Genomic DNA, 14,104 nt, shown 5'->3' with positions numbered 1-14,104 from the left:
GGCAGATTAAACGCCTTTCTGTTTATCTGTCTTTTAGCGATGACGTCAGAACGTGACGTCACCGAGGTAACACACCCGCCATTTTCATTTTCAACACATTACAAACACCGGGTCTCAGCTCTGTTATTTTCCGTTTTTTCGACAATTTTTGGGAACCTTGGAGACATCATGCCTCGTGGGTGTGTTGTCGGAGGGTGTAACAACACTAACAGGGAGGGATTCAAGTTGCACCACTGGCAAGAAATCTGCCGCCAGACCCCCATTGAATGTACCAGAGTGTCTCCACATTTGACCGGCGATGCTAAGACAGACATGGCACAGAGATGTATGGATAACCTGCAGATGCATTTGCAACCATTAAGTCAACGAAATCACAAAGGTGAGTTTTGTTGATGTTGTTGACTTATGTGCTAATCAGACATATTTGGTGGCAGCATGACTGCCAGCTAATCGATGCTAACATGCTATGCTAATCGATGCTAACATGCTATTTACGCTAGCTGTATGTACATTTGAAACTAGATACCCACATTTGATGCGAAACAAACACTTACCAATCGACGGATTTAAGTTGCTCCAGTGTCACAAGATGCGAAAGTCCTGATCGTTTGGTCCGCACATTTTACCGGCGATGCTAATAAGGCAGCCATGCTTTGGGCCACTTCATTAGGTACACCCACGCTATGGCCGAATAGCGTCAATAGCTATTCGCTCAATAGCTTCAATTTCTTCTTCAATTTCGTTTTCGCTATTTGCCTCCATACTCCAACCATCTGTTTCAATATATGCGTAATCTGTTGAATCGCTTAAGCCGCTGAAATCCGAGTCTGAATCCGAGCTAATGTTGCTATATCTTACTGTGGTAACCGCCATGTTGTTTGTATTGGCAGCACTGTATGACGTCACAGGGAAATGGATAGTGGTTTCGAAGATAGCAAAAATAAGGCACTTTAAAGCTTTATTTAGGGATGTTCCGGGACCGGTAAAAATTTTTTTAAAAACTTCAAAAAATACAACAAGCCACTGGGAACTGATTTTTATTGTTTTTAACCCTTTTGAAATTGTGATAATGTTCCCCTTTAATAGTGTTTTAGTGAGATTGTCAAGTCATACCTGAAAGTCGGACGGCTGCGGTGAACTCCAGTGTCTCTCAATTCAGCCAATGGGGGCGCCAAGATCACAGCAGCCTTTTTGAGCTGCAGGATTTGGTGGCATTATCCACTGAAGTCTCCGGTAAGAGCCGACTTAAAATCACAATTTTCCCAATCCAAAAACTTGCTGGTTGACGTAGAGACACATGTTCGCTTGAACGCGCTGTGTTAAAGCTTCACAACTGCTAAAGGCAGCTGCAATCCACCGCTTTCCACCAACAGCATTCTTCTTTGACGTCTCCATTATTAATTGGACAAATTGCAAAAGATTCAGCAACACAAATGTCCTAAATATTGTGTAATTATGCGATGAAAAGAGACGACTTTTAGCAGTGAGTGGTGCTTGGCTAATATGTCCGCTACAACCCGAGACGTCATTCTGCGACGTTTTCAACAAGAAACTCCGCGGGAAATTTAAAATTGCAATTTAGTAAACTAAAGCGGCCGTATTGGCATGTGTTGCAATGTTAATATTTCATCATTGATATATAAACTATCAGACTGCGTGGTCGCTAGTAGTGGCTTTCAGTAGGCCTTTAAGCAGGGAGTGTTGTGCCGTAGCCATACGGGGATTGCAGAGAAGGAGAACAAAACGTTGATTAGGTGGAAGATATATGTTTGCAAAGACATTTTCAAGAAGGATATTTAAAGAGAAACAACAACTCGTGATATAATGTCGGCCACCCCTGGAAGCTAGTTCAGTTGTTCTGGGGATGGATTGGCTAAATGCTCGTCATTTCCACTCGAATAAGCCGATGATGAAGGGTACCACTGCGTGGTCGCTAGTAGTGGCTTTCAGTAGGCCTTTAACAATCACAACAGAATCGGACTGCAGCTTCTGGTTGGCAAAATAAATGAAGTAGAATCTACAGCAGTTTGTTATTGATGTGGGTTTGTTTTTACTCACCTTGGCAGCCCTGAGGGTTGTCGGCACTCAGGCCAAAGTACCCCGTCCTGCATTTGTCACAGCGCGGTCCTTCCACATTGGCCTTGCAGCGACACTGACCGGCCACCGCGCCCAGCGACGGCTCGGTGTGGCTGTCGCACATTCCTCCGTTCTCGGAACCGTCCGGGTCGCAGTCGCAAGCTGGGCAAGGTACGCAAAGTTGTATGTTGGATACGCGGGAGCGGGGTAGGAGTTTGTACATCTGTACGGCAGATGCACCGAACGCACTCACCGATGCAGACTCGGGGGTCGCGGATGTCTTTGAAGGGGTCTTTGTAGTGAAAAGGTTTGCAGGTCTGGCAGTTGCGCCCCATAGTGTTGTGTTGGCAGTCGTCACAAACTCCTCCGCTGACGTTTCCAGTGGCCAAATACACGGCCGTGTCAAAGTGGCACACGGACGAGTGGCTGTTGCAGTTGCACTCTAAGGAAGACACATGTCAGTCATTTCTGAAGGCATATCATATGCAATATTGCACAATTAATGTTGCAGTTGCACTCTAAGGAAGACACATGTCAGTCATTTCTGAAGGCATATCATATGCAATATTGCACAATTAATGTTGCCGTTGCACTCTAAGGAAGAAACATGTCAGTCATTTCTGAAGGCATATCATATGCAATATTGCACAATTAATGTTGCAGTTGCACTCTAAGGAAGACACATGTCAGTCATTTCTGAAGGCATATCATATGCAATATTGCACAATTAATGTTGCAGTTGCACTCTAAGGAAGACACATGTCAGTCATTTCTGAAGGCATATCATATGCAATATTGCACAATTAATGTTGCAGTTGCACTCTAAGGAAGAAACATGTCAGTCATTTCTGAAGGCATATCATATGCAATATTGCACAATTAATGTTGCAGTTGCACTCTAAGGAAGACACATGTCAGTCATTTCTGAAGGCATATCATATGCAATATTGCACAATTAATGTTGCAGTTGCACTCTAAGGAAGACACATGTCAGTCATTTCTGAAGGCATATCATATGCAATATTGCACAATTAATGTTGCAGTTGCACTCTAAGGAAGACACATGTCAGTCATTTCTGAAGGCATATCATATGCAATATTGCACAATTAATGTTGCAGTTGCACTCTAAGGAAGACACATGTCAGTCATTTCTGAAGGCATATCATATGCAATATTGCACAATTAATGTTGCAGTTGCACTCTAAGGAAGTCACATGTCAGTCATTTCTGAAGGCATATCGTATGCAATATTGCACAATTAATGTTGCAGTTGCACTCTAAGGAAGACACATGTCAGTCATTTCTGAAGGCATATCATATGCAATATTGCACAATTAATGTTGCCGTTGCACTCTAAGGAAGACACATGTCAGTCATTTCTGAAGGAATATCGTATGCAATATTGCACAATTAATGTTGCAGTTGCACTCTAAGGAAGACACATGTCAGTCATTTCTGAAGGCATATCATATGCAATATTGCACAATTAATGTTGCCGTTGCACTCTAAGGAAGACACATGTCAGTCATTTCTGAAGGCATATCATATGCAATATTGCACAATTAATGTTGCAGTTGCACTCTAAGGAAGACACATGTCAGTCATTTCTGAAGGCATATCATATGCAATATTGCACAATTAATGTTGCAGTTGCACTCTAAGGAAGACACATGTCAGTCATTTCTGAAGGCATATCATATGCAATATTGCACAATTAATGTTGCAGTTGCACTCTAAGGAAGACACATGTCAGTCATTTCTGAAGGCATATCATATGCAATATTGCACAATTAATGTTGCAGTTGCACTCTAAGGAAGACACATGTCAGTCATTTCTGAAGGCATATCATATGCAATATTGCACAATTAATGTTGCAGTTGCACTCTAAGGAAGACACATGTCAGTCATTTCTGAAGGCATATCATATGCAATATTGCACAATTAATGTTGCAGTTGCACTCTAAGGAAGACACATGTCAGTCATTTCTGAAGGCATATCATATGCAATATTGCACAATTAATGTTGCAGTTGCACTCTAAGGAAGACACATGTCAGTCATTTCTGAAGGCATATCATATGCAATATTGCACAATTAATGTTGCAGTTGCACTCTAAGGAAGACACATGTCAGTCATTTCTGAAGGCATATCATATGCAATATTGCACAATTAATGTTGCAGTTGCACTCTAAGGAAGACACATGTCAGTCATTTCTGAAGGCATATCATATGCAATATTGCACAATTAATGTTGCCGTTGCACTCTAAGGAAGAAACATGTCAGTCATTTCTGAAGGCATATCATATGCAATATTGCACAATTAATGTTGCAGTTGCACTCTAAGGAAGACACATGTCAGTCATTTCTGAAGGCATATCATATGCAATATTGCACAATTAATGTTGCAGTTGCACTCTAAGGAAGACACATGTCAGTCATTTCTGAAGGCATATCATATGCAATATTGCACAATTAATGTTGCAGTTGCACTCTAAGGAAGACACATGTCAGTCATTTCTGAAGGCATATCATATGCAATATTGCACAATTAATGTTGCAGTTGCACTCTAAGGAAGACACATGTCAGTCATTTCTGAAGGCATATCATATGCAATATTGCACAATTAATGTTGCAGTTGCACTCTAAGGAAGACACATGTCAGTCATTTCTGAAGGCATATCATATGCAATATTGCACAATTAATGTTGCCGTTGCACTCTAAGGAAGACACATGTCAGTCATTTCTGAAGGCATATCATATGCAATATTGCACAATTAATGTTGCAGTTGCACTCTAAGGAAGACACATGTCAGTCATTTCTGAAGGCATATCATATGCAATATTGCACAATTAATGTTGCAGTTGCACTCTAAGGAAGACACATGTCAGTCATTTCTGAAGGCATATCATATGCAATATTGCACAATTAATGTTGCAGTTGCACTCTAAGGAAGACACATGTCAGTCATTTCTGAAGGCATATCATATGCAATATTGCACAATTAATGTTGCAGTTGCACTCTAAGGAAGACACATGTCAGTCATTTCTGAAGGCATATCATATGCAATATTGCACAATTAATGTTGCAGTTGCACTCTAAGGAAGACACATGTCAGTCATTTCTGAAGGCATATCATATGCAATATTGCACAATTAATGTTGCAGTTGCACTCTAAGGAAGACACATGTCAGTCATTTCTGAAGGCATATCATATGCAATATTGCACAATTAATGTTGCAGTTGCACTCTAAGGAAGACACATGTCAGTCATTTCTGAAGGCATATCATATGCAATATTGCACAATTAATGTTGCAGTTGCACTCTAAGGAAGACACATGTCAGTCATTTCTGAAGGCATATCATATGCAATATTGCACAATTAATGTTGCAGTTGCACTCTAAGGAAGACACATGTCAGTCATTTCTGAAGGCATATCATATGCAATATTGCACAATTAATGTTGCCGTTGCACTCTAAGGAAGAAACATGTCAGTCATTTCTGAAGGCATATCATATGCAATATTGCACAATTAATGTTGCAGTTGCACTCTAAGGAAGACACATGTCAGTCATTTCTGAAGGCATATCATATGCAATATTGCACAATTAATGTTGCAGTTGCACTCTAAGGAAGACACATGTCAGTCATTTCTGAAGGCATATCATATGCAATATTGCACAATTAATGTTGCAGTTGCACTCTAAGGAAGACACATGTCAGTCATTTCTGAAGGCATATCATATGCAATATTGCACAATTAATGTTGCAGTTGCACTCTAAGGAAGACACATGTCAGTCATTTCTGAAGGCATATCATATGCAATATTGCACAATTAATGTTGCAGTTGCACTCTAAGGAAGACACATGTCAGTCATTTCTGAAGGCATATCATATGCAATATTGCACAATTAATGTTGCTCCTGATATGTAGTATTTGCTCTTACTTGAGAAAGCAGTTGATTTATTGCATACCTGAATCCAGTTTGTTATCTATTCCCTTAGGTGATGATCCCGCGTCACTACTCATTTCAAACCGATTTTCGCATTGTAGTATCTTATAGTATGAAAATGCTAATAGAAATCTTTTTAAAACAGGTTACGGGTTACAAAAGCTTCCCTTGGCTGCTGACGTATGATTTACTGTAAGCGCGGATATGGCCTAAAAAGCGTATTTAAAAAAAATATATATATAAAATAAAATAAAAATATATATAAATACATATATATACATACATATACATATATATATATATATATATATATATATATATATATATACATATATATATACATATATATATATAAAGATATATGTATGTATGTATGTCTACATATGTATATATATATATGTATGTGTGGGAAAAATGAGGGGTTCCCTCAATCTCCCTCATCAGGAGATTGAGGGAACCCCTCATGAAACAGTTCTGTAGAGATGAAGTAGTCTTGTGATTTTTCCCACACATACATATTGCGCTCTACCACAGTATCGAGCACTATTCTCTGGATAATCCAATCAAGACATATATATATATATATATATATATATATATATATACATATATACATACATATATACATATGTGTATATATATATATATATATATATATATTTTTTTTTTTTTTTTTTTTTTTTTTTTCTTTGTCATGAAAAAGGGGAGTTTTTTGGGTTGGTGCACTAATTGTAAGTGTATCTTGTGTTTTTTTCATGTTGATTTAAAAAAAAAAAAAAAATAATAAAATAAAATAAATTTATAATAAAATATTCTGCGGCCTAGTACCAATCGAGCCGCGGCCCGGTGGTTGGGGACCACTGGATTAATGGACTTAAATTTTATTGGAATTGTATTTAAAAAAAACAACATATATTGGCATAGCTCGGTTGGTAGAGTGGCCGTGCCAGCAACTTGAGGGTTGCAGGTTCGATTCCCGCTTCCGCCATCCTAGTCACTGCCGTTGTGTCCTTGGGCAAGACACTTTACCCACCTGCTCCCAGTGCCACCCACACTGCTTTAAATGTAACTTAGATATTGGGTTTCACTATGTAAAGCGCTTTGAGTCACTAGAGAAAAGCGCTATATAAATATAATTCACTTCACTTCACAATTACAATGTGTATATTCTAGCACTGTGTAATTATATGTCAATTTAAATTATTTTGCAGTATATTTCATTATTATTTATCTTTCTAATCAACCTGACCTAAGAATAATAATAATCTTTGTGATTTTTGTGATGATTTCATATTATTTGACACGGTTTGTTCAGTTAAACTGTGAGTAGGTTACATATAACTGTTGAATACATTAAAATCCAGGGTAAGATTATTAATGGGTAATATCTCTGCCGTGGAAAAGTGGGTAAAAAGTGGGGGTGCACTGACTTTTGCAGGCATGGGTGTTGCGGCCCTCAGCAGGTCTCCATGGCATGTCGTTGTAGAAGTCCTCACAGTGCTCACAGTTCAAACCCTTGGTGTTGTGTTTGCACACACACCTGCCGTGCACCTGCAAAACTTACCCAAGTCAACGAACTGACGCGTTTTTTTTGTTTTTTTTGTCGGAGGTGGAAGGACGGGAACGGCGCCTCACCATGCCTTCTATGTCGTCCTTGATGCCGTCGATGGGGGCGCACTCGGAGGCGTGGCCGTAGCAGAAGCAGTTCCCGCGTACCACCAGCTCGTAGATGGCGTAGTAGTACTTCTCTTTGATTTCAGGCCTGGGGTCCAGCAGGTTGTCTCCCAGGGTGTGAAGCTTGGTGAAGTTCACCCTCAAGTTGGTGATTTTCAACTGGTCTGTTACAAAAATGACAAAAAAAAAAAAAAAGTTGTCACAGGGGCATTTTTACCACTGTGTTACATGGCCTTTCCTTTTAACAACACTCAGTAAACGTTTGGGAACTGAGGAGACACATTTTTGATACTTTTCAGGTGTAATTATTTCCCATTCTTGCTTGATCAGGTAAAGCTTGTATTTTTCTTTGATCTTTAATGTTGTAATGTGCTGAAATAAGCAGGGGCGTCCATGAAAACGTTGCTTAGATGGCAACATATGTTGCTCCAAAGCCTGTATGTACCTTCCAGCATTAATGGTGCCTTCACAGATGTGTAAGTTACCCATGCCTTGGGCACTAATACACCCCCATACCATCACAGATGCTGGCTTTTCAACTTTGCGCCTATAACAAATCCGGATGGTTCTTTTCCACGACGTCCACAGCTTATAAAAACAATTTCAAATGGGGACTCGTCAGACCACGGAATACTTTTCCACTTTAAATTAGTCCGTCTTAAATGAGCTCGGGCCCAGCCGAGCCGGCGGCGTTTCTGGGTGTTGTTGATAAATGGCTTTCTTGCATAGTAGAGTTTTAACTTGCACTTACAGATGTAGCGGCCACCTGCAGTTGCTGTCAGTGGTCTTCTGCAGTGTCCCTGAGCCCACGTGGTGATATCCTTTACACACTGATGTCGCTTTTTCATGCAGTACCACCCAAGGGATCCAAGGTCTGTAATATCATCGCTTACATGCAGTGATTTCTCCAGATTCTCTGAACCTTTTGATGATGTTACGGACCGTAGATGGTGAAATCCCTAAATTCCTTGCAATAGATGGTTGAGAAATGTTGTTCTTAAACAATTTTCTCAGGCATTTGTCGAAAAGATGGTGACCTCGCCCCGTCCTTGTTTTCGAATGACTGAGCATTTCATGGAAGCTGCTTTTGTACCCAATCATGGCACCCACCTGTTCCCAATTAGCCTGTTCACCTGTGGGATGTTCCAAGTAAGTGTTGGATGAGCATATCTCAACTTTTTCAGTCTTTTTTGCCACTTGTGCCAGCTTTTTTTAAACATGTTGCGGGCATCAAATTCCAAATGAGCTAATATTGTCACGCCCTCATCTTTGCATCCTGACGAGCGCACCGCGGGCTACGCCCACAGTTGCTCTCTCTCCGCTGTGGGCCTGCCTCCTCGCGCCTGCAGACAATCTGTAATCAGCGCACGTACCCGTGATGAGCGAGATGCCTTCATAAGCCCGCACAACCTGTCATGCCCCGCCGGAATATAGTCTTCTATACCATAAGTCGATAACCATCTGACCACATGTCATGTGGTCAGATGAAACCAAAATAGAACTTTTTGGTATAAACTCAACTTGTCGTGTTTGGAGGAAGAAGAATACTGAGTCGCATCCCAAGAACACCACACCTACTGTGAAGCATGGGGGTGGAAACATCATGCTTTGGGGCTGTTTTTCTGCTAAGGGGACAGGACGATTGATCCGTGTTAAGGAAAGAGTGAATGGGGCCATGTATCGTGAGATTTGGAGCCAAAACCTCCTTTGAATGGTTGACCAAACACTTATTTTCCAGCATAATTTACAAATAAATTCTTTAAAATTCCTACAATGTGAATTCCTGGATTTTTTTTTTCACATTCTGTCTCTCACAGTTGAAGTGTACCTATGATGAAAATTACAGACCTCTGTCATCATTTTAAGTGGGAGAACTTGCACAATCGCTGGCTGACTAAATACTTTTTTGCCCCCACTGTATTGTCCTCCCAAGCAATCCGCCTTCGTCCCCGCGTGATCGAGCTGTGCGCCTCGACTTCTCTTTTGGACTTCGGACTGCCACCCCTCGATCCTCGACCCCTCGAATGGACATGGACTCTGACGCCTCTCTCTCACCCTGGATCTTCTGCCTGCCCCGCGGACTGCCTTCCCGCCTTGTTCCTCCTCTCGAGTCAACACTTCTGGTAAACACTCAGCAATTAATTCCTACACATAGTCTTACACCATACACACTCTTGGATTTTGCCACACACTATTCTCTAGTTCAGGGGTAGGGAACCTATGGCTCTAGAGCCAGATGTGGCCCTTTTGATGACTGCATCTGGCTCTCGGATAAATCTGAGCTGACATTGCTTAACATGATGAGTAATGAATGATTCCACTTGTAATCACAGTGTTAAAAATAATGTTCAAAATATAAAAAATTCTCATGCATTTTGAATCCCTCCATCCGTTTTCTACCGCACCTGTTCAAGAAGTTGCGTTAATGGTAAGAAGTTATTTATTTATTACTGGTTAGTGTGGGGCTTGCCCTCCTGGGGGTTCTTCAGACCACCAAGCACCGACATGAGAGCCTGTTTTAGGGTAAAACATATATATATTTTTTTCAATTAGTCTCTCCGTTGCTTTCCAGCAATTATCTTTTTCTCTTTTCGTTCTCGCTCGCACTCTGGCTCCAGCCCCGACCCCGTCTCTCCTCCTGGCTGCTGTTTTTAACAGAGCGACAGGTGATTAGATAACAAGGCCCAGGCGGGCCATCTACGCACCTGTCGCTGATTTCCAGGCCGGTCCTCGCACACCCCGGTTCGCTGCAGGCCCGCAGGCCACGCCCCCTCCACAGTTAGCTCGAGAATAACAATGTTATTGCAAAGAATAAGAGACCTATTATACTCTAGAAATGTTGGTCTTACTTAAAAATGCACACGTTTAGTTTTTTGCAGTGTAAAAAAAAATATTATATGGCTCCTACGGAAATACATTTTAACATATTTGGCTTTTTGGCTCTCTCAGCCAAAAAGGTTCCCGACCCCTGCTGTAGTTAATAAAATTATATTTTTCATTATTTATTAAATAACTTATACATACATATAATAAATACATTGAGTAAAAACAGCCCCCTGGTGTCTTTGCCGTCATCTCCCTCTGTAAAACCACAACAAATATTTGCAAAAAATAACAGTTTACCAGTTCGAACATTAAATATCTTGTATTTGCAATCTATTCAATTGAATATAGGTTGAAAAGGATTTGCAAATCATTTTAGTCTGTTTTTATTTACTATTTACACAACGTGCCAACTTCACTGGTTTTGGGGTTGGTAAGTCCGAATATGACAGATAACACATATAAGTGACCCCCTCTGGCCCAGTGAGGGGAAGTCAGGGTCGATGGAGCGTGAAGGAACCACGTGTGCGGCATTCAAACAACTTGTTAATCATCTGCTCGAGCACTTAGACTGCCTTTGAATTCCGAAAGAAATGGTAAATTGTTCCCACATTGTCGGCGACAAGCTGAAAACTCTTTAAAAAATCTTGTTTTCTCACATTCTATCAAAACAATGTGTAGTATACCCTGGAAGTTCCAATGATTTCCCTGTGAAATGTTCAAAATGTCTTACTAAGAAGAAGAATTATTTAAACAATTTATATTTCACACTGAAACAATGTTTTTTTTTAACATAAATTTGTGCTATTTCAATGGGGACCTCTTATGCAAAACCAACTTTTCTTATCCATTGATGCCTGTTTTTGTGTATTTTGGATCTGTATAAGTCCCAAAAATGTGAAAATAAACCACGTAAGAATCGGGGTGATATTTATAAAATAATCCTGCCTTCCTTCAAACCTCCTCTAAACGAGCCGGACGGAATTTGCTCAATTTTTTACACTTTTCCCCAAATCTGACGTCAGGGAATATCTCCATAAATGTTATTGATTGAAACTTTTATTAGTAGATTGCAAGTACAGTTCATATTCCGTACAATTGACCACTAAATGGTAACACCCGGATAAGTTTTTCACCTTGTGTAAGTCGGCGTCCACGTAAATCAATTAATGGTAACCAAATGTTCATCTTCTGTATGTTCAGGTTCAAAAAGTATAAGGTGGTCAAGCCTCATTTGTCCAAAAGAATAGTCATATTCGTCAACTATTACCAAGTCTGGCAAGATTAGTACACACACAAGTTTTTGGGTGAAGTAAAAAGTGCGTTGTTGTGAACACTGAAATAAATGCGCCGAGGAAAGAAGTTTCGGTTTTGATTGGTTGATTGATTGAAACTTTTATTAGTAGATTGCATCGTACAGTACATATTCCGTACAATTGACCACTAAATGGTAACACCCCAATAAGTTTTTCAACTGATTTAAGTCGAGGTCCACGTCAATCAATTCATGGTAGAATTGTAGATCTTTACACGAGTCCGAAGCTGTAACTTAATACGTTTTTTTTCTTTATCCTCTTGTTGTGGGGCAGACTGGCTCGTACATGCACATGCATCCTCCTCTGTTGCCATTTCTAACTCAAAGTAGCGTGTAGTTAAAACTTATATCCGTCAGTAGACTCCATATGGAAGCGCTAAAAAGTACAACGCGGATGACGGCAGAAGACGCAGTCGAAGTGGAGGCACGTAGATAAGACCCGCCCACAAAACGGCGAATCCGGAAGCGACTGTCAGAAAGCGGCTTGAAAATGATCTGTAAAACATCATCTATGCAACATTTTGACCAAAGAACCACCATTACATGTTATGTAGACCACAAGGAAGTCTGTTAAATTTAGAAACCAATAATAATTATATGACTCCTTTAATGCGCCCTATAATCCGATGCGCCATTTGTATGAAAATAGACCTGACTAGACCCGCCCATCGGCCCTTTGAGCCAGAAAATACACTAGTTGTGCCTGTTAAATGAGCAGAACAGAGAGCACAATAGAGAGCAAAATAGAGAGCGAAATAGAGAGCGAAATCGATTGGTTTAAATGTAAGTTAGATATTAGGTTTCATTATGTAAAAGCCCTTTGAGTCCCTCGAGAAAAACGCTATATAAATATAATTCACTTCACTTCTTTTGACTCCGTACAGCGTCCACCGATATCAAAATTGGCCATACCACGGTCCGTGAGATCTATGATATGAAAAAACAAGAAAGTGAGAGATTATTGTTTTTTTTTGTTTGTTTTTTTCTTAAATACTTTTGGATGATACAACACATTTAGGTATCAATCCGATACCATGTAGTTACAGGATCAAGTATTGGTCATATTCAAAGTCCTCATGTGTCCAGGGACATATTTCCTGAGTTTATAAACATAATAAACATAAGAAAAATAGAGAGCAAAATAGAGAGCAAAATAGAGAGCAAAATAGAGAGCAAAATAGAGAGCAAAATAGAGAGCGAAATCGATTTAGAGTGTCTGTCTTCAAGTATATATAAAATAAATGCTGCTTTAATGATGCAAATACAGTCAAACCTGTCTATGGTGGTCACTTGCCGATAGCGGCCACAAAAAATTCCCCCCGCAGATAAAAATCGGGGGTTTATACCTTGTCTATAGTGGCCACCTGCTTAACGAGGCCAGGGGGCACTCATTTTGCATCCTAAAACAGTCAGGGGCGGCATAGCTCGGTTGGTAGAGTTGCCGTGCCAGCAACTTGAGGGTTCCAGGTCCGATCCCCGTTACCGCCATCCTAGTCACTGCCGTTGTGTCCTTGGGCAAGACGTTTTACCCACCTGCTCCCAGTGCCACCCACACTGGTTTAAATGTAACTTAGATATTAGGTTTCATTATGTAAAAGCCCTTTGAGTCCCTAGAGAAAAACGCTATATAAATATAATTCACTTCACTTCTTTTGTCTCCGTACAGCGACCACCGATATCAAAATTTGCCACACCACGGTCCGTGAGATCCATGATATGAAAAAATAAGAAAGTGAGAGCTTAATGTTTTTTTAAATACTTTTGGATGATACCACACATTTAGGTATCAATCCGATACCATGTAGTTACAGGATCATACATTGGTCATATTCAAAGTCCTCATGTGTCGTGGGACATATTTCCTGAGTTTAAAAACATAATATACATTTTTTTTAAATGAAAGAAAATGTTGTGATGCCAAAAAATATCGACCTAATAATATTAGTATCAAGTAGAAACGATCCTGTACTTGGTATCATTACAGTGGATGTCAGGTGTAGATCCACCCAAGGCGTTTGTTTACATTTGGACGCGGGTGAGCTACGGTGTGTAGTGACGCATGTTTAGCTATTCCTCGTCCTGCAGTGATAAGGATACTTGTAAGAAACATACTTTATTTGTCACTGTGGAGGCGAGGATTAGTGATTTAGAAGTAGCTAAAACACTGCCGACTGCAGCTGGACGTTAGCTGCTAGCCACCTAGCCGTGTTTTAGAGCACCTATTCCTGAGGGTGTTTCAGAGTTATAGCTTCACC

The 14,104-nt window shown here is 40.3% G+C and overlaps 1 protein-coding gene across 3 annotated transcripts in view; it reads right to left on the bottom strand.

Moving 5' to 3' along the window:
* Nucleotides 1-14,104, bottom strand: part of lamb2 (laminin, beta 2 (laminin S)) — a 170,397-nt gene that overhangs the window by 79,698 nt on the left and 76,595 nt on the right. For all 3 annotated transcript variants that reach the window (XM_061904874.1, XM_061904873.1, XM_061904875.1), the window contains 4 exons: nucleotides 7,673-7,875; nucleotides 7,468-7,588; nucleotides 2,330-2,518; nucleotides 2,059-2,238 (listed from right to left, as the gene is read on the bottom strand). In XM_061904874.1, coding sequence (XP_061760858.1) covers nucleotides 2,059-2,238; nucleotides 2,330-2,518; nucleotides 7,468-7,588; nucleotides 7,673-7,875 — 693 coding nt within the window. The remainder of the gene's footprint in view (nucleotides 1-2,058; nucleotides 2,239-2,329; nucleotides 2,519-7,467; nucleotides 7,589-7,672; nucleotides 7,876-14,104) is intronic.

Source organism: Nerophis ophidion, linkage group LG06 (genome assembly GCF_033978795.1).
Source record: "Nerophis ophidion isolate RoL-2023_Sa linkage group LG06, RoL_Noph_v1.0, whole genome shotgun sequence".
Lineage (NCBI taxonomy): Eukaryota > Metazoa > Chordata > Actinopteri > Syngnathiformes > Syngnathidae > Nerophis > Nerophis ophidion.
The sequence above is the reverse complement of the archived record's forward strand: the minus strand, read 5'-3'. Positions and strand labels throughout refer to the sequence as shown.